The sequence below is a fragment of the Capricornis sumatraensis genome, chromosome 16 (genome assembly GCF_032405125.1).
Source record: "Capricornis sumatraensis isolate serow.1 chromosome 16, serow.2, whole genome shotgun sequence".
In the NCBI taxonomy this organism is placed as follows: Eukaryota; Metazoa; Chordata; class Mammalia; order Artiodactyla; family Bovidae; genus Capricornis; species Capricornis sumatraensis.
Window position 1 is genome coordinate 46854559 of NC_091084.1, and position 19960 is coordinate 46874518.

The 19960-nt window shown below is 47.5% G+C and overlaps 1 protein-coding gene across 1 annotated transcript in view; it reads left to right on the forward strand.

Moving 5' to 3' along the window:
- CYB5R2 (cytochrome b5 reductase 2) overlaps positions 1 to 16679 on the forward strand; it is a 33751-nt gene extending 17072 nt beyond the window's left edge. Inside the window, exons 4-11 of the mRNA XM_068987988.1 lie at positions 9128 to 9271; positions 9517 to 9589; positions 12594 to 12700; positions 12974 to 13103; positions 13629 to 13712; positions 14409 to 14494; positions 15520 to 15619; positions 16507 to 16679. Coding sequence (XP_068844089.1) covers positions 9128 to 9271; positions 9517 to 9589; positions 12594 to 12700; positions 12974 to 13103; positions 13629 to 13712; positions 14409 to 14494; positions 15520 to 15619; positions 16507 to 16679 — 897 coding nt within the window. The remainder of the gene's footprint in view (positions 1 to 9127; positions 9272 to 9516; positions 9590 to 12593; positions 12701 to 12973; positions 13104 to 13628; positions 13713 to 14408; positions 14495 to 15519; positions 15620 to 16506) is intronic.
- The last annotated feature ends 3281 nt before the right edge of the window (positions 16680 to 19960 follow it).

Below are 19960 nucleotides of genomic sequence, written 5' to 3' on the forward strand. Positions count from 1 at the left end.
GTCAGTAATTGAGTTTAAGTTTGTATGGCTCACGAACAAAATGCTTTTTATGCATTGACTGTATCATGGGTTGCCGTGGTATAGAGAAAAGACCTACATTCAGGAACATGGCCTTGTGTCTTAGCTTTGTGACCTTACACAAGACATGGAATCTCTTGGAGGTTCTTTATTCCAAACTAAAGTGGTCATAAAAGGACCACAATAATTTCAGAGGGATATCTTCCACTCTGGGAAGTGCTTTGTAAACCCTACAGTTCCATGAGAAAGAATGTGCTATCATGATTCTCAGAATGGAAGCTTTAGCCTGGTTTATTCCATCTTCACTTGTTATTGTTTTCAAAAAAAGAAAAGAAAAAAAAAAAACCCCAGAAATTGCTGATTGTATTCAACTAGGAGACGGGAATGCCTTCTTCCATATCTTTCTTTGGGACATTTTCCCCTTTTCCCTTGCTGGAGACCAGCCTTTCTCCTAATATAGGTCTGAGGCTCCCAGCCTGGGCAGGCAGCCACACCTGTCTGTGTAGGTGAAACTCCACCCCTGGAAGCTTCATTTGCTGTTCTAGTTACTCCCTATTGTCTCCACAGCCCAAGCTGTGAACTCACAATTACACACTACCTTCTGGAGGCTCTACCCCAGCCCCACCACAACAGATGCTGTTTGGGAAGAGTTGAAACAACTGCTATAAACATTGGGGGGAACTCGACTAGCATCATTCGTGAAGTTCTGCCCACAAAGCTGCTCAGGGAGGATTCTTCTGGGTGCAGGAGGGACAACAAGAAAAGGACTCCTCAAACTAGTCTCCTTTTTTGAAATGTTTTTATTTTCTCTCTCTCTATATATATATATTTTAACTGAAGTATATAGTTGATATACGATGTTGTGCTAATCTTTGCTATATAGCAAAGTGATTTGGTTTTATGCACACATTCTTTTTTATATTCTTTTCCAATTATGGTTTACCATAGGATATTGAATACAGATTTCTGTGCTATATAGTAAGACCTCGTTGTTTATCCATTTTACGTATAAACGCTTACATCTGCTAACCCCAACCTTCCACTCCATCCTACCCCCAACCCCCTCCCACTTGGCAACCACATATCTGTGCCCTGTGTCCATGATTGTTTCTATTTCATGACACTGTCTCAAGCTATTCTTTTGATTCCTCCCAAAGATAGTGTTTTTGGCAAATTCTGGTCACTCCCATGGTCTGAAGCCTTTTGCCTTTATAAAGTCTTATCCCATCAGGCCTGTGTCAGCCCCAAATTGCCAGGAGCTGGCCAAGTTTTTCATGCCACATTTCTGTTCTACAAGTCCAGGTTGAAACATTCCAGAAAGCAAAGCATTACCATTGCTTTATGTCCATTTGCAGGGCTCAGTGTTGAATTCTGATCAGGTAGCATAAATATTGTTGCTATTTGGTTGTTCAGTCATATCCAACTCTTTGGTGACTCCATGGACTACAGCCCACCAGACTCCTCTGTCCATGGGATTTCCCAGGCAAGAATACTGGAGTGGGTTGCCATTTCCTTTGCCAGGTGATCTGCCCCACCCAGTGATCGAACCCAGGCCTCCCGCTTGGCAGGTGGATTCTTTACCACAGCTCCACCAGGGAAGCCCAGCATCAACATACTTTAGTTTAAAATCCTTCAAGAGGAAAACCAACAAAACTCCAATTCAAGTAGTATTCTGCCTAGGTCATGGTTGAGTGCTTGAGTTCTCCATCTGTGTTCTCTTATAAAGTTCACCCTAATCAACTAAATTTGCCTGCCAAGGTCCTTTGTTCAGGACGACACTTGGACAATGCACAGAGGACAGGAGAGAGCCAGGGTGCAGAAGAAGTGGTGGATGGGTGAGCTGCTCACGTGGCCTGGCAGAGACAACAAGTTGAAGTTTTGGCCAGGCAGCAGGAGGCTGCTAAGATTAAAAAAAACATACCCGTAATTAGAGCAAGGAGAACATCAGGATCAGAAGCGAGTTGCCACCCCCTTCCTTCTCTTATCCAAATTACAGGAAATATATTTTTAAGTAAATCTAAGTATAAATGAACAAGTCCTAAGAGACTTGTTGACAGAGGTCCATATAGTCAAGGCTATGGTCTTTCCGGTGCTCATGTACAAAGATGAGAGCTGCACAATTAAGAAGGCAGAGCGCTGAAGAGTTGATGCTTTTGAACTGTGGTGCTGGAGAAGACTCTTCAGAGTGCTTGGAAAGCAAGGAGATCAAACCAGTTAATCTTAAATCAACCCTGAATACTCTTTGGAAGGACTGAAGCTGAAGCTTTGGCCAGCTGACTCATTGGAAAAGACCCTAATGCTGGGAAAGATTGAAGACAGAAGGAGAAGAGGGGGACAGAGGATGAGATGGTTGGATGGCATCACTGATTCAATGGACATTAACTTGGGCAAACTTTGGGAGATGGTGAGTGACAGGGAAGCCTGGAATGCTGCAGTACTGTGAAGCTGCAGAGTTGAACACAACTTGGCACCTGAATAACAAGAGACAAAACCATAGTTCATTCAGTGTATTAGTTTCCCATTGCTACTGTAACAAATTACCACAAATCTACTGGCCTTAAGCGGCACAAGTTTATCCTCCTACAGTTCTTTTTTTTTAATATTCATTTGGCCACATTGGGTCTTAGCTGCAGCACACAGGGCCTTCACTGAGGCCTGTGGGCTCAGCGGTTGCAATGTGTGGGCTCGATCACTGTGGCGTGTGGGCTCTTGAGCACGTGACCTCTCTAGCCGCAGTGCTCAGGTTTGCCCCATGGCATGTGGGATCTTAACAGTGTGCCCTGTGTTGAAAGGCAGATTCTTAACCACTCTGCTACCAGGGAAGTCCCTCCCTTACAGTTCCAGAAGCCAGAGTTATAAAATCAGTTTCACTGGGCTAAAGTCAAGATATCAGTAGAGATACTTCCTTCAAAGGGCTCAAGGGGAAAATCCTTTCCCTTTTCATCTTCTAGTGGTGCCTGTGTTCTTTGTTTTCTGGCCCATTCCTCCATCTTCAAAATATGTCACTTCAGTTGCAGCTTCTGGCATCACTTCACCTTCTTATCTGTCCCTTCCTATGTCCTTCTATTTAAAAATATGTATTTATTTACTTATTTGGCTGTGCTGGGTCTTAATTGTGACATACGAGATCTTTTAGTTGTGACATGCAGGACCCTGGTTGCAGGATGTGGGACCTAATTCCCTGACCAGGTATCAAACCCAGACCTGCATTGGAAGCATGAAGTCTTAGCCACTGAACCACCAGGGAATTCTCTCCTGTGTCCTTCTTATAAAGAATATCATGATTGTGTGGGCCCATGAGACAGTCCAGGAAAGTCTTAACCCAAAATCTTTAACTTCACTGCAGCTATAAGGAAGCATTAGGCAGGATTGGGATGTGGTACATTTCGGTGACTCTTACTGAGCCTACCACAGTTTAAGCTTAAAATGGCCAGAGTTGCTCATTTGTTCAAAGGATAAAATAGAAATAAATCATTTTCAAAGTTAAAAGCTAATGAAAACCCCACAAAAGCTGGTGATTTAAGAAGCACATACTCCAAACGTCAACTTAGTCAGAGCACTGGTTTACCCCAGGGAATTCTCAGCAATGAGAGAGGCTCGGTACCATTACACAGGCTCAGATAGTGACAACAGATGTTCATTCTTTCTTTTTTTTCCAGCTAACACTTGCTGAGGGGCTTCTCTTTGCTGGGCTCTCTTACCAAGCTGGGGATGTGGGGAGTGAGACATGTGCTCATGGTCTATTTCAGGAAATGAGTAGAAGATGAACCAAAATCTGGCCGCACAGGAGCATCTGAGGGACCCATAAAAAGCATGTAGAAGAGCTGAGGAGATAGGGGAATCATCACCCTCTTGAAATTACTGGGAGCCCAGATAAATGCCTGCCTTTGTGGCTCAGACAATAAAGAATTTGCCTGCAATGGAGGAGACCCGGGTTCGATCCCTGGGTCTGGAAGATCCCCTGGAGAAGGGAATAGCTACCAACTCAAGTATTCTTGCCTGGAGAGGAGCTTGGCGGGCTATAGTCCATAGAGTTGCAAACAGTCAGACATGACTGAGTGACTAACACTTTCATGTTCATTCTGCCCCAAGATTAAGGAAAGCAAGATGTGCCATCTGCCCCTCTGGTCACACAGAGGGACCATGCTATGCAGGGAACATGAGAAGAGAGACTAGAGGGTAAAGGCAAAACACTAAGAAAGCCATAAAACAAAGTGAGGCATCTTTAGATTCCAAAGCCAATAAAGACTTTTAATTGAATCAAAGGAAAAAATGAAGTTCATTCATTCATTCATGCAATAAATCCTAGGCACTGTTCTAGGAGTTAAAGCAAAGTAAATCCTGTCCTCATGGAGCTTATATCCTGGCAGGAAGAGAGAGACAGTAGGCTAGTAGGTAAGATATGTAGTTTATCACCTGGTGATACATCTTACAGAGACAAATTAAGCAAGCAAGGCATACAGAGTACTTTCGGAAAGGATTGGTTCTTTCTTCAGTATTTTTGGAGCATCTACTGTGCATTGTATTTAAAAGTATCTACTCTGTGTCAGGCAGTGTGCTAAATGCTACATAGCAAAGATGGATGCATTCACTCCTTTGTTAAATATTTATTAAATGTTATCTACATGACAGTCACTGTACTAAGCCCTGGGGACACAAAATCTCTGCCATAGTGGGATTTCCAGACTAATGTGAGTCAGACATTTAACAAATACTCAGAAATAGCAGCTACAAACCAAAGTAACAGCTATGAATAGAATGTAATATGTACATATCCTTAAATTGGGGCATTGGAACAGGCATCTCTAAGGAAGTAATATTTGAACTGAAACCCAAATAAGAGTAAAAGATATAAACAGTTGTTATAAACTATTGAAATTAGAGAACTATGGCACTGTCACAGGAGATGGGCAACCAGATCAATGTAAGAGAACAGGGAGGCCAGAACTGGACTCATAAATATGTAACAACTGATATTTGACAGCGGTGGCATTGCAGGTTAGTGATCAGGTGCAAGCAATACAATAAATGTTACCAAGACAATGCATAATCCATATAGAAAAAATTAAACTGGATTCTGTGTACTTCACATCGTACATAGAAATCAATTCTGGGTGATTGAAAAACTTAAAAGGAAAAAACTTTAAGTCTTGCCAGAGAAAATATAGAATATTTTGACCTTGAGTAGGAATAGATAAGTCACAAAAAGCACTAACCATAAGGGGAAAAAGATTGAAGATTGATACATTTGACCATGTTATGATTACAAACTTCTATCCAAAGATGGAGGGAGAAAGAAAAAACACTATGGAAGAAAAGAAGGAAGAGTAGCTGTCGACCAGGAGGAAACATCTGTAACTGATATAATTGTCAAAGAAGCAATCTCTAAAATATATGTGACTCCTAAAAATCAGTGAGAAAAAGACAACTCAATACAAAGATGGGCAAAAGTCATAAGCAGGCATCATTTTTTTTTTCAAAGAAAGAAACTCCATGAGAAAAAAAAGTAAGATGTTCAACCTCCTTAGTAATTAGGTAATGAAACTAGTTCACAAGCCATCATTTTACAATTAATAAGTGAAAGTGAAGTCACTCAGTTGTGTCCGACTCTTTGCGACCCATGGACTGTAGCCCACCAAGCTCCTCCATCCATGGGATTCTCCAGGCAAGAATACTGGAGTGGGTTGCCATTTCCTTCTCCAGGGGATCTTCCTGATCCAGGGATCAAACCCAGGTCTCCCACATTGCAGGCAGATGCTTTAACCTCTGCACCACCAGGGAAGCCCTTAAATACAAAATACAGTCTCTCAGAAAACCTCCTATAGAGACACAGAACTTCAGATCCATGTACTAACATCAAAGATTTCAAGGGAGGAAAGGAAGCCATGTTGAAAGAAGAAAGGGGAGGAGGCCGGGGTGGGAGGGCGCGAAAGGGGTGGCCTTATAGTCTCCTGCCACCTACAGATACCCAGGCGTTATGGGACTTTTCCCTGGGCCTCCAGGGAAGGGAGGACTGGAACTCGGCCCTACCAGAAACCAGAACAGACCAGAACCAGAATTCGAGTTCTCTGCCAAGAGGAGGTGATCTGTCTCCAATCCTCAGCTCAGGCTGAGGGCCGTTCAACCAGATTCCTGCATCCAGGACTGGGGGACTAGAAAAACAGGGAAGGATAGGAAGGGTTAAGGAGAGGAAAGAGAGAGGGAAGGGGAGAGAGGTCAATAAAGTCTCTTGTTCCTTACCGGTCGGGGCACTCTGGCCAGTTGTCCGCGTCAGGAGGAGACCAGGGACAAAAGGGTCTCAGTTGCAGCCGCTGGGTCTGGTCCATTGGCAGGCAAGCTGGCCCCTGAGTACCCCGAGTGGTCAGGATGTCAGCCTCAGCGAAGAAGAATCCCACCAGAGTCGCCATTTGTTGCAGGAAGGCGGACCCCTTCCAGGGCCCAAAACTGGGCTCTTGTCTAATAGATTGCCAAAAATTAAAGTGTCTGACAATGAAATGCTGGCACCTGCAGGTGTTGGGGTGGAGAGGCTTCCATTATGCATGTGCCTGGTGGTGTGTGGGGCTGGGAGTGGAGTCCATTTCTTGGCTTCTCTGTCTTACTCGGGCCCTGGAGGCAAGGATTCACCCTTGCCACTGGTGATGGGAGAATTGACGGGGGGAGGGGACCACCAAGGTTCTGAAATTTGCTGTGAAGTCCCCCTCAAGGTATCTACCCCTGCCATTCTGTACCCTCTTTGGGCTTGCGTTGGGTACCAATCATCTCTCCCAACAGAGAACGAATGAATGCTTTGTCCTCTTCAACTCAATCACCGCCTGCCCCCTCCAAACAGCTGGTCAAGGACTAGGCTCAGAGTAGGAGCTCATTATGGATGTCTGCCGTATATATTTCTGTGCTTTCTGAATTGGAGTGGATTCCCATTTCTTTGACCAGCAGAGACTTCCTCCAGCCTTGCCTTGTGTAAACAAGCAAGTAGAGGAAGTTCTCCACCAGAGCTGCTCAGCGTGTCCGGCGAGAGGACCAGGATGGAGAGGCAGCCCCGTAATAAACAGGGATGTTAAACGAGGAGCCAGGCAGGCCCCAGCTCCCAGGGAGGGGCCTCAGCTCCGGCCTGGAAGCCCCTGGATTGGGGTCCTGGGGACAGGGCTGGAGCAGAGCCGGAATCCCGCGAGAAGGAAGCTTCGGAACACTGGCCCTCAGGGTGGGGACGACAGAGCGGCCCACCCACCGTCCTGGGTGCCCGTTTCCAGGCCTAGCTCCTGTCCCCGGAGTCCTCCCCGCCTCCCAGACAGCGCCCCTCCGGCATGTTCAGCGGCTGGTTCCGGGTGGGTTCCCAGCAGCAGGGGGCCTGGCGGGAAGCGGCCAGAGAAGCCAGGGCGGGAGCCGGGCAGAGTCCCCCGGACCCGCAGGCCTTGAGCCGAGAGACGGTGTCACCCCGCCGGCCTGGGAGGGGCCGGCACTGGGCGGGGCGGAGCCTGAGAAGGCCCGGTGCGGGGCGGGGATCTCCCAGCGTGAGAAGAGGGCCGGGAGGACCTTTCCCAAATCCACCTGCCGGCGGGCCTCTCGCTGGAGGGGTGGCAGGGTGGGGGGCGGATGCGGGAGCCCCGCGGAGTCCCTGGCAGGTGAGTGCCAAGGCCTCACTGGCTTGCCTCGACGGGTGTGGGTGTATCCTGGGTGCTAAGGTAACGGAGTATCCCAAATCAGCTGTTAGGGAATTCAGCTGGGGCCCTCGCTTGGTGGCAGGGAGTGCCTCTTCCACTCGGGTTTGCGTAGGCGAGTATAAGGCACAAGCTTGATTCAGTGGCCAAAGAATGGAGAAGAGGGAACTAAGTTCACAGATCAACTCCTTGCCCACCTGGCAGTGTGTATTTAAAGGGTAACAAGGATAAAATGCATTAGTCTATGGGGAAGGGGCAGAGCTTTTTATGAGGGAGTGGGGTGCTACCCCCTTTTTATCCATTTTTGGCCCTTAATGTCTGGTCCTGGCTACCAGTGCTGTGCTGTGCTTAGTCGCTCAGTCATGTCCTACTCTTTGTGAGCCCACTAGGCTCCTCTGTCCTTGGGATTCTCCAGGCAAGAATACTGGAGTGGGTTGCCATGCACTCCTCCAGGGGAACTTCCCATCCCAGGGATCAAACCCAGTCTCTTGCATTGCAGGCAGATTCTTTACTCTTTGAGCCACAAGGGAAGCCCAAGAATACTGGAGTGGGCAGCCTATCCCTTCTCCAGGGGATCTTCCTGACCCAGGAATCAAACAGTGATCTCCTGCATCGCAGGTGGATTCTTTACCAGCTGAGCTACCAGGGAAGCCCAGCTACTAATAGGTGTATCATTTAATATGCTCATATAGCAAAATGAGGACTCAGGGTCTGCTGGAGGTCAGATTCATTGCCATTGTGGTCTCAACTGGTTCCATCTGTTTTTTTCTTTTTTTCCTTTTGTGTGTGCATATAACTTCCTTTATCTCTGAACCCTTCAACTTAAAGATTTATGTCCACTCCTGCTAAGGGTGGGTAGGGTGGGGGTTGGCAGGTTGTGAGCAAGGACACTCTTGCTAAGGGTGGGAGTTGGTGGATTCTGAGCAAAGACCTGGAGCAGCTCTGGCACCGGGGGTACTCACCCCACCCCTACCTCTGCCTTTGCCGGACCTGGAAGGAGGGAGTAGGGGAGGGGAGCCCTATACCTCTTAGATATCAACAGCTAATCCCCCCTCTTAGGCTCTGTCCCTGAGGATTGAGGCCTTCATTCCAAATTGTGTATTAGAAGCACCCCCTCCACCTCAAGGGAGAGACTTCCAGGGCTTGCACCCTAGACTGTAGACAAAATAGAGATAGATGGGCTTGAAAGGTCTGGTGACATTAGCACTCCTGGGCCATCTGGCTGGGAGTTTAACACCTCCCAGCTAGTCTGATCTGCAGCTGGCCCCTCCCCACACTCAGGTCCGCCGGAGGCTCAGCCCGCCTTCCATTCTGGCACCTTTACTTCTGCCTAGTTTCAGGCACAGTCCAGCTTCACACATGCCTTTGGTGTGGAGAGGGTTCCGCCGAGCCTGAGGGCTGTGCTGCCCAAGGCAGGCAGGACCTGAGGGGCCTGCTCACATTGTGTCCGGTAGGACCCGTCCCTGCTCTTTGCTGTCACTGTTATTGGGATCACTGTGCTCCTGCTTGCCCTGAAGAGCAAGAACGTGATGAAGACTCGTCACATCACCTTACAGAACTCTGATACCAAGTACCCACTGCCTTTGATTGAGAAAGAGGTGATGGGGCAGCCCTCCCCCTCTGCTGTCAGGGATGGGGATGGGGTGATGTGAGAGGAAGACAAGGTGTGGGGCATGTGGTGGCTGGGGAGGCCAGGGCAGTGGGGTGGGCATTCGTGGCCCCTGGTTTGCTCTCCAGAGTATACACATGTCTGTGTATGTGTGTGGAGAGCTCCTTTCCTAGGCATCTGAGCTGCCCAGCAAGACTTCCAGAAAGCTGACAGAGCCTGTCTCTGCTTTATCAGCAAATCAGCCACAACACTCGGAGGTTTCGCTTTGGACTGCCCTCCTTGGACCAAGCCTTAGGGCTTCCTGTAGGTGAGTGGGGTTTTGTCACCACCGGGACCTGGGTGCTGCAGGCACTCTGCTCCCATCAGAAACTCGGCTGAGGTGCAGAGGTTACCCTGCTACCTTGCTTGAGCCACGTAAGCTCAGAGAGCTGGGGAGATGGGCTTGGGGACAGTCCATTCCCCTTCTCATTGTTCCATGTGGGCTGACACAGCACTGATACTGTGATGAGCATTGAAAAGAAGCAACTCTAGAGTCAGAATGTCTAAGATCCCATTGTCAGCTCCTTGCTGGGCAAGTGTAGGCAAGTCCCTCACCTCTCTGAGCCTCTGTCTATAAAATGGGGCTTCCCAGGCCTGTCTGCCACTGGTGGTATTGTGAGAAGTGGCAGATGGATGTGAAATTCAAACTGTAAAGTGCTGTGCACTTGGGAGGGATGGGAGGAATTGATGTTCCCCTACTGTAGGGAGAAAGGCCCTGAATGTTTGGAGAGGCAGGAGGAAATTGGTGTCCTCCCCCGACCCCACTACATGGATTCTCAGCGGGGACTTCAGACCCATCCACACACACAGGTACCCGTTGTGGGTACGAGCCTGAACAGTCCTAGGGTTCCGAGTTAATACGATTTCTAATCTGTACCACCAGGCTTCCCAGGGGGCACAGTGGTAAAGAAGCCGCCTGCCAATGCAGGAGATGCAGGTTTGATCCCTGGGTCAGGAAGATCCCTTGGAGTAGGAAATGGCAACCCACTCCAGTATTCTTGCCTGGAAAATCCCATGGACGGAAGAGCTTGGCAGGCTACAGTCCATAGGGTCACACAGAATCGGACATGACCGAGCAACTGAGCACAGCAACGCCAATCTGTACCACCACCAGCTGGCTGAGTCCGTCTTAGTGTCTGCCAGGCCCAGAGCCTGAAACTTTGTACGAACTGCTAGTGCTGTTTGCCTTCCTGGTGGAGATCCTCATCCAGAGCCTGCTTGTCCTGTGCGCAGGGGACAGAACCTTGACGTCACCTCTTCAAGTGAGGGAATGACCCACCAGGCAGTCAGCCTGGCCCCTGAGCCTCCTTGCTTCTTCCTCTCTTCTTCAGCCCTAAGAGCTGAGTGTCAGCTTGCTTTCCAGCCCTCTGCCTGGCCTCTGAGGTCAGTCCTATTGGCAAGAAAGCTAAAGAATGAAAACCTTTGAGAAGTAGAATTTCTTAGAAACTGCCATGACCCACTCTCCTCAGTCCTGGTGTGGGCAGTGCACAGTTAGTGGGAAACGTAGTTTAGAGGCTTCTGGGAGAGTCGGCTACGAAGACTCAAGGAGTGCTCATGCATCCCAGCTCTGCTGAAATGAAGCTGGTCAGAGATGGGGGGTCGGGACCAGTTGTGGACCCATTTTCTTTGAGGTTGCTGCCATGCCAGGCCCAGGTTGTCTGCATCTGAAAGAGCCTTTCTGAGCTTTCCAGCATCAAATGAGTTCTCAGCAAGAAGCTGCTGCAGGTGTTTATTCCTGGGTATCCCTGGTGAGCAACCAGGCCATAGCCGGAGACATTGAGCTAGTCCTTTTTTAAATTTTATTGAAGTAAAGTTGATTTACAATGTTCTGTTAATTTCAAAGTGACAGTTTTATATCTTCTTCTTCATATTCTTTCGCATGATGGTTTATCACAGGATATTAAGTATAGTTTGCTGTGCTATACAGTAAGTCCTTGTTGTCTATCCATCCTAAGCCTGTTCTTTCTTAACCCATAGTCAGGCTTTAGGGCCCCTCAAAGATGTTGGTTTATGCCCCCTCCATCCTTTTCCTCCTTCCCTTCTCCTCCTTCTCCCTGGATCTTTGCTTCTGTCTGCATATTCTCTGTTGTCCTGTGCACACACGGCTTCTCCTCCCTCAGATACTCTCGCACAGAACTTCCTCTTGCCCTTGCCTCTTGCCATCTCTTGATTGCAGCTTTTGACCTCACCACTATTGCCTTAGTCACTTAAGTCTCCCAGGTTGGATCCAACAGAAACCTGAGTGGCCCAGCTCATCATGTGTTGCTGAATCCATAGGACTCTGGCCACCGTGGTCTGCTCATGTCTACCTCGGAGAGGCAGAATTACGTGGTTCAAAACTTCACTCTGCCCTTCAGCAGAGCCATGGGCCAGGGAGACAGTGCTTCTGCTGGAACTCATGGTCTATGGATATCTAAATCCTGAGGCTCCACATACCTGTGAGCCCAGGCCTGCTCCATCCCAGGCAGCAGGATACAGATGAGGGGGCTGTGATTCATTCTTAGACCCCAGGGATACATCCAGTCTAGGAAGAAATGACTTTATGAAGGCAGCATGTTTTGCTTTAAAAACGAAACACTTTTCTATAATTTTTAATACTCAGCCTCCAACTTTAGTTAGCTCTTCCTGCTCCACAGAGTATTTGGACACAGTAAGCACAATGACAGAGTCAGGGCAGGTGTATGGGGTGAAGTGACTTGTTCAGGGTTGCACATGTGGTGATAAGGGCAGGCCTAGGATCCAGGCATCCTGGACTTGGACTCCTTCCCTTCTTGGTCCTCCTCCCATGCACCCTGCCACACTGTGCACCCCCTCACCCCTGTAAGCTCAACCCTTTAGAGCAGGAGTCCCCAGCCATGATCAGGTACTGGTCCGTGGCCTGTTAGGACCCAGGCTGCACAGCAGGAGGTGAGCGGTAGGCCAGCGAGTGGAGCTTTGTCTATTTACAGCCGCTCCCCATCGCTCACATTATTGCCTGAGCTCTGCCTCCTGTCAGATCAGCAGCGGCATTAGATTCCCATAGGAACCCAAATCCTAGCCCTAAAGTCACGGTGGAATATCCTGAGATTGCCACAAAATGGAAATAAAGTGCACAATAAATGCAATGTGCTTGAACCATCCCCAGACCACTCTTCTGCCCTGGTCTGTGGAAAATTTGTCTTCCACAAAACCAGTCCCTGGTGCCAAACACGTTGGGGACCGCTGCTTTAGAGAAACTCTGGGTCCTGTTTAGGCTGGCCCTGCTGTCTTAACATGTGGTGTCTTTTCTGTAGGTAACTATGTTCATCTCTTGGCCAAAATTGACGGTGTTCTGGTGGTCAGGGCTTACACGCCTGTGTCCAGTGATGATGACCTAGGCTTTGTGGACTTCGTCATCAAGGTAATGGATGCCTGCCATGTCCAGCTGCCTCACTGTCGCAAGCCTGTTCAGGGCAGTGGGTGGAGAAGGGGTGCATGCGCTGGACAGGGCTTCCTGGCAGTGGCATTTAACAGTGAAGCTGTCGCCCTAGCGAAGTCTTCAGGGGTTGCTCAGAGCAACCGTGAGCACAGTGGATTTGCTCTGACAGTTTCTGGTAGCAAATATATTCCTGAGTTGTATGTGGCTGCAGTCTCGGGTCTAAAGGTGTGAAAACTGTGCTGCTTTATTTTTCAGATCTACTTCAAAAATGTGCATCCTAATCACCCAGAAGGGGGGAAGATGACTCAGTACTTGGAGAACATGAAAACTGGGGACACCATCCTTTTTCAAGGGCCATCTGGGAGCCTGTTCTATCATGGGTCAGGTACTGGGAGCTTCACACTAGGCCTCCAAACTGGGAGGAATATCCCCACTCTTGTTGCATCATTCTAGAAAACGCCTAAGGTTTGAGTCACATGCTCTTGTCCTTGAAGTCTTCATACATTCATTCACATACCCACTTTATGAGATTATAAGGTTCATGAAGGTAAAGGGGTGATTTGGTATTTCCTCATAACTGTATCTCCAGCACAATGCCTGATGCACAAAAGGCACTTGGCTGTTGCTGAAAAGTGGATCAAGGGTTGATGGGTAGAAGGAATGCACACCCATCCATTTACTCACACACTCGTCACTTACTCATTCACTAGCTTGGGTGAGAGTGCTCTGTGAGGCTCCATGTTATCTTCAGCATGCCTTCCTCCTTCCTCAGGAGAAAAGATAGTTACTCCCCAAGAATGCCCCAGCTCTATTCCCGCTTTGGGCCCTGGTGGACCAGGGCTGGCTGAGGAGGCCCATGATGATGTTCGTGCAAGTTGTAGACATGAGAAGCACCCTCTTGTGATTTCAGGGAAGTTTGTATTCAAACCATACAAAACAAGTGAGCCTGAAACTAAACTGGTGCATCAGCTGGGAATGATTGCTGGGGGCACAGGTAAGGGGCTACTGGGGGCTTCAGCCACAGGGTGAACCCTGAGACCTTTCTCACTTTGGAGTCATGGTCCTGGAAGAGGCGATGTAAGAGATTCTTTCCCTGGCTGTTTGAAATGGGGATGCAAAGTCAATGGCAGTTCTTGACTCTGACCTTGGATGTCCTGCTCCCCTCAACCAACATGAGGGCTACACCAGGAGCCCCTGGAGCTTCTAAGGTGAGTTTGGGGGGCAGACTGGGCTGGCCCACACATGGGCTCCCAAGGGCTCCTGGATCCTATTCAGGCCTGACACTCCCTATCCCTTGAAAATGAATGCCTGACAGATGAGAACAATCGTGTAATGTGAACTACTACGCGCCAGGCACCATAATGGGCATTAAAAAAAACTATCACATTTACTTGTCATTGGTTCTGTTTTACAAACGAGGACACTAAAAAGCTCAGACAGTGAGGGAGCGGGACGTAAAATGCAGTCCAGTTTCAAAGCCGATGCTGCTGTGTGAAAGTGAGAAGGGCTTTTGATGGACTGTTGCGTTAGAAGAGAAACCAAGATGAAGGGCAGTTCTGCATGTTGAGTTCTGGGCACAGAAGTGAGAAAAGTAATCGAGATCAAGGGAACCTGTGAAGCTGCTGCTGAGCAGGGATGGTGGGCATCAGAGGGGGAAGGGAAGCCGGCCTGCGTGCTCACTGTGTTCCAGGGATCACGCCCATGCTGCAGCTCATCCGCTGCGTCACCAGGAGGCCCAGTGACAAGACCGTGATGTCCCTCATCTTCGCCAAGCAGGTCAGTTCTGCTGAGTCAGCCCTGAACAGGGAAATAATGTTCCACTGTTTGCAGCCCCTGCCTGCTCACTGAGCTCCTGCTAATCTGTGCCTGCGGCTGTGGAAGGGCTTCTGGGCTCAAGCAGGGCCGCTGGCAGCCAGAGAAACTGAGTCTAGGCCTGTTTTTCCATTTGTTTATGTGTTTGTTTTTTTAACTCTGTCTCCCCAACCAACCATAAGCACTAGCTTTCCTTCTTTAATACATAGTTCTGTGCTTTTCCCCAATATAAAATCATAGATGCCTTTAGTGGAAATTTCAGGAAATACAGAAGCATATGAATAATTTACTTCATTTTTTTGTCTTTGTCCTATACGTGCTGTATAGTCACAATTATAGTTTTTCATTTTTTTCCACTCAATATTACCTCACAGGCATTTTCTTCTCATTATTACTTTGTAAATACTTTTATCAGTCTATATCAAGTTGTACCATCATTTACTAAATTTCCTTTTCCAGGCTACTCTCAGTTTTCATGGTTATAAATGACACAGTGATGAGTAAGTGTGCCTAGGCATGATCACAGATTATTTTCTTAAACAGAATCCTAGATGTGAAACTGTTAGGACAAGGATTGTGACGAGTTTTAAGGTCCAGGACTCGTGTGCAGCAAATCTCTGAGCCTGCAACAGATCTTTTGGCTTTGCTCACTTTCCCTAGTGGAGGCTACAGCCTCTGCCTTCCTCTGCGGTAGCTCTCCTGGCTTTGCCTTGCCTGGCACTCAAGGTGGATGCAGGAGCTGGGCCGGGATGCCCAGTGCTCAGACACAGCCTTCCAGGTGGAGGGCAGTCACCCACCGCTTCCCTCCACCAGAGGGTGTTTGTTGTGCCGGAGCCTCAGCAGAACTTGTTGCCCCAGAGTCTGCAGGTAGCACTCAAGCTAGTACTGGATGACTGGCACAGGAATGTGCGGACCCACGTGCGTAGTGTGGGGAACAAGTAGGATGCCCTGGAGGAGCTCGGCTCATGCTGCCTTTTTTTTTTCCCTAGACAGAGGAGGATATCTTGATGAGAAATGAGCTTGAAGAAGTTGCCAGAACTCATCCAACGCAGTTCAACCTGTGGTACACACTGGACAGGCCTCCTGTTGGTATGGTCCCCTTTTGTCCCCACCATGGGTCAGCTCCAACCTTGGACCCAACCAGTCCCTGGGTTGGTTGATTGGTTGTGAGCTTCGTGGCTGAGGCCTTGGGCTATGTCCCTACTGGGAAATGCAGGAATTTGAGAGAGAGATGATTTGGGCTGACTTGTTTGTAAGGGCAGGAGAGGGTAGGTGTCCAGCATCTCAGCGGCACTCCACACACTGCCCCGTGACATCAGAGGGATCCCTGGGTTACGCTGAGCACCCACTCCACACAGCATCCCAGAGTCATCACTCACTGCATCCAGGATGGAGACTTACCCCTTTACCTGGCACCGTTCACCTCACCTAGGACAGCAGTCGTTGCAAGTTGAACCGCAGACAGCGGCTGCAGCCCCAGCCAGCACCCAGCGGCCGCAGTGTACACCGCACCCTGCAGAGACCTCACACTGCTGGCAGGCTGCCTCTCCCACACAGCACTTAGGCCTGCCTTGTCATAGAGCTCTCTGGCCAGCAGAGAGTGCCATGCAACTGAGCCGGCCCCCAGACACCACAGGCCCTCTGCCAGGCACAGTTCCCTCTCCCTGCCTGGATTCACACTACACGTGGGTGCATCTGTCTCACTGTGCTGTTCACCCTCGTCAGTGCTTACAGCCGGCAGACACCAGCCAGGGACTCAGAATCCCAGCAGTGAGCCTGGGATCTGGGGTAAATACTTAAGAGGGCTGCCTGGACCCACCCACATCCTCTACTCTCATGTTTCTGCAGAAAACAGCAGCACAGATGCCTAAGCTTTGGCCAACAAAGCTCCCAGGCTTAAGGGAGGGAGGGTAGGAGGCCTGGGGTCAAGGATGCAAACTGGCTCCGCCAACAGCTTTTTTATGCTTAAACCTCAGACTGGAAGTACAGCTCAGGCTTCATTACCAAGGACATGATCAAGGAGCACCTCCCTCCCCCTGGGGAGTCCACGCTCATCCTGGTGTGTGGCCCACCACCCCTGATCCAGACAGCTGCTCACCCTAACCTGAAGAAACTGGGTTATACCAAGGACATGATTTTCACCTACTAAAGCCTCTCTTGCTCTTTCCTGATTTGCCTGGTCCTGTTCATGGTTCACGGTGAGCTCAGCTTTACCACGTTAACCTGGGAAGTATCCAAAGACCCTTGTCATGTACCCTCGGGTAAGCTCTCTTTTGGTGTGGGCCTAAGAAAAAGGTTCGAGAGGCAGGAGATAAAGGGGCTTCTGGGGCCTCTTTGCCTGGTGAGGTTTGAAGGAACTCCCTTTCAGTATCTTTTCCCATAGTTCAGTGAGATAAAAGTCAGGGCAAGGCAGATAGCCCATGAGTATGGGTCTGAGGATGACCCGCTGGACAGGTAGAAGGCCTTGGCTTGCTCCACATGTGAACTGGCATCTTGTGTCCTTGGGAGGTCAGAACTGTCAAAAATGCTGGGGCAGAACTCCAGGAGAATCCACATGGGGTCACGTCAACTTGTGATAATTTCTCTTGACCCCATTCTTCCTAGAGTGCGGTTTTTAAGGCCAGACCTATTAGAGTGCTCAGGCACCCTCCGCATGCACGCTCCCTTCTCTTGTAGGAGACCCTGAAATGTGAATGGTGTTTAAAATACACATCAGGGCAGTAGTCAAGGTGGGCCCCAGGAATCCTAGATTCCTTGTACTTGGCACAACAAATGGAGGTAAGAGGTGCGTCTTTGTTAGCATTCTCTAAATGCCAAGTCCTATTCTGGAGTGGTGGGTGGGTTAGGGGTGGTTATTACAAACACCTATGTATTAACTTTGTATCCTGCAACTTTACCGAATTCACTGATGACCTCCAGTAACGCGGTCCTGCCTTTAGTACTTTCTATATAGAGTCATCTGCAACAGTGACAGTTTTAATTCTTTTTCAGTTTGGATTCCTTTTATTTCCTTTTTCTTTGATTGCTGCAGCTGGGACTTCCAAAACACTTGGATAAAAGAGGTGAGAATGGATATCTTTGTTTTGTTCCTGATCTTAGAGGGAATGCTGTCAGCTTTTCACTGTTGACTATGACGTTAGCTATACCTAGCCATGAAAAGCTATGTATAGCCTTTATTATGTTTATGTATATTCCTTCTATGCCCACTTTCTGGAGAATTTTTATCAAATGGATGTTCAGTTTTATCAAAAGCTTTTTGTGCATCTATTGAGATGATCCTGTGGTTTTTATTCTTCAGTTTGTGAATGTGGTGTATCTCACTGATTGATTTGTAGATACTGAAAAAAATCTCTGCAGCCCTTGGATAGTTCCCACTTCATCATGGTGTACAATCCTTTTAACGTATTGTTGGGGGTAGGTTTGCTAGTATTTTGCTGAGAACTTTTGCAGCTATGCTCATCAGTGATAAGTGTTTTTAATTTTCTTTTTTTGTGATAATTTTGTCTGATTTTCATTATCAGGATAACAATTGCCTCATAGAATGAGTTCAGATGTGTTCCTTTGTCTCCGATTTTTTGGAATAGTTTCAGAAGGGTAAGTGTTATCTCTTCTCTAATGTTTGATAGAATTCATGTGTGACTTTTGTTTGTTGGGGGAAATTTAAAGTTACTGATTCAAATTTCATAACTGGTAATTGGTCTGTTCATATTTTCTTTCTTCCTGGTTCAGTCTTGAGAGATCATACCTTTCTAACTTTGTTCATTCCTTCCAGATTGTCCTTTTTGTTGGCTCATAGTTGCTTGAAATAGCCTCTTGCAATCCTTCGCATTTCCATGGTGTCAGTTGTTAACTTTCATTTCTGACTTTACTGATTTAGGCTTCTTTTTTTTTTTCTTGATGAGTCTTGGCAAAGGTTTAGCAATTTTTGTGTATCTTTTCAAAGAACCAGCTTTTCGTTTCACTGATATTTTCTATTGTTTTGTAGCCTCCATTTCATTTATTCCCGCTCCCATCTTTATGATTTCTTTCCTTCTGCTAACTTTGTGTTTTGTTCATTCTTCTTTAGTTGCTTTAGGTGCAACGTTAGGTTGTTTGAGAACTTTTGTTTCCTGAGGTAAGCTTGTATCACTATAAACTTCCCTCTTAAAACTGCTTTTGCTGCATCGCAGGGTTTTGGAACATTGTGTTTTCATATTTGTGCCTAGGTATTTATTTCCTCTTTGATTTCTTCAGTGATCCATTGGTCGTCTCTTTTAACAGTCTTTAAGTCTATTTCGTCTATAAGTATTGCTACTCCAGCTTTCTTTTGATTTCCATTTGCATGGTATGTCTTTTCTCCTCCTCTCGCTTTCAGTCTGTGAGTGACCCTAGATTTGAAAGGAACCTCTTGTAGGCAGCAAACACACGAATCATCTTTTTGTGTCCATTCAGCCCGTCTGTCTTTTCTTTAGACCATTTGCACTTAAAAGTAATTATCAACATGCATTTTCTTACTGCCATTGTGTTGCTTTGGATCTGTCTTTGAAGGTCTTTTTTCCCCCCTTCTTTTGTTCTCTCGTGACTTGATGACTATCTTAAGTGTTATATTTGGAGTCCTTTGTGTGTATTTATTGGAGAAGGAAATGGCAGCCCACTCCAGTATTCTTGCCTGGAGAATCCCAGAGACAGAGGAGCCTAGTGGGCTGCCGTCTATGGGGTCGCACAGGGTCGGACACGGCTGAAGCGACTTAGCAGCAGCCGTGTGTATTTATATTATAGATTTTTGGTTTGCAGTTCCCTTGAGAGTTTTGTACAGCAGTCTGTATGTATATATGATTAAGCTGTTGATCTCTTTCAACTGCATTTTAAATACCCTGCATCTGTACTTTCCCCACCCTTACAATTACTCTTGGTATTTTACATCTAGTTGTTTGGTTTATCCCTTAATTGCTTATTGTGGATAGAGATGACTTTACTACTTTTTGTTTCTTATCATCCCTACTAGCTTTGTGGGAGGCTGATTTCATACCTTTACTGTATGTTTGCCTTTACTGGTGAGTTTTTCATTCCATAATTTTCTTATTTACACTGGCAGCCTTTTCTTTTTCCACTAGACACGTTCCTTTAATATTTCTTATAAAGCTAGTTTGGTGATGAATTCGTTTAGCTTTTGCTTGTCTTTAAAGTTTTTGACTTCTTCAAATCTGAATGACAGCTTTGGTGGGTAGAGTATTCTTGGTTGCGTTTTCCCTTTCACGCTTTAAATGTATCATGCCACTCCCTTCTGACCTGCAGAGTTTCTGCTGAAAAATTAGCTAATAGTTTTATGGGAGTTCCCTTTAATGCTATTTGCTGCTTTTAGTATTCTCTCTTTAGCTTTAATTTTTGTCATTTTGACGTGTCTTGCTATGTTTCTCTTTGGGGGGCTCTGCATTTCCTGGACTTGGGTGA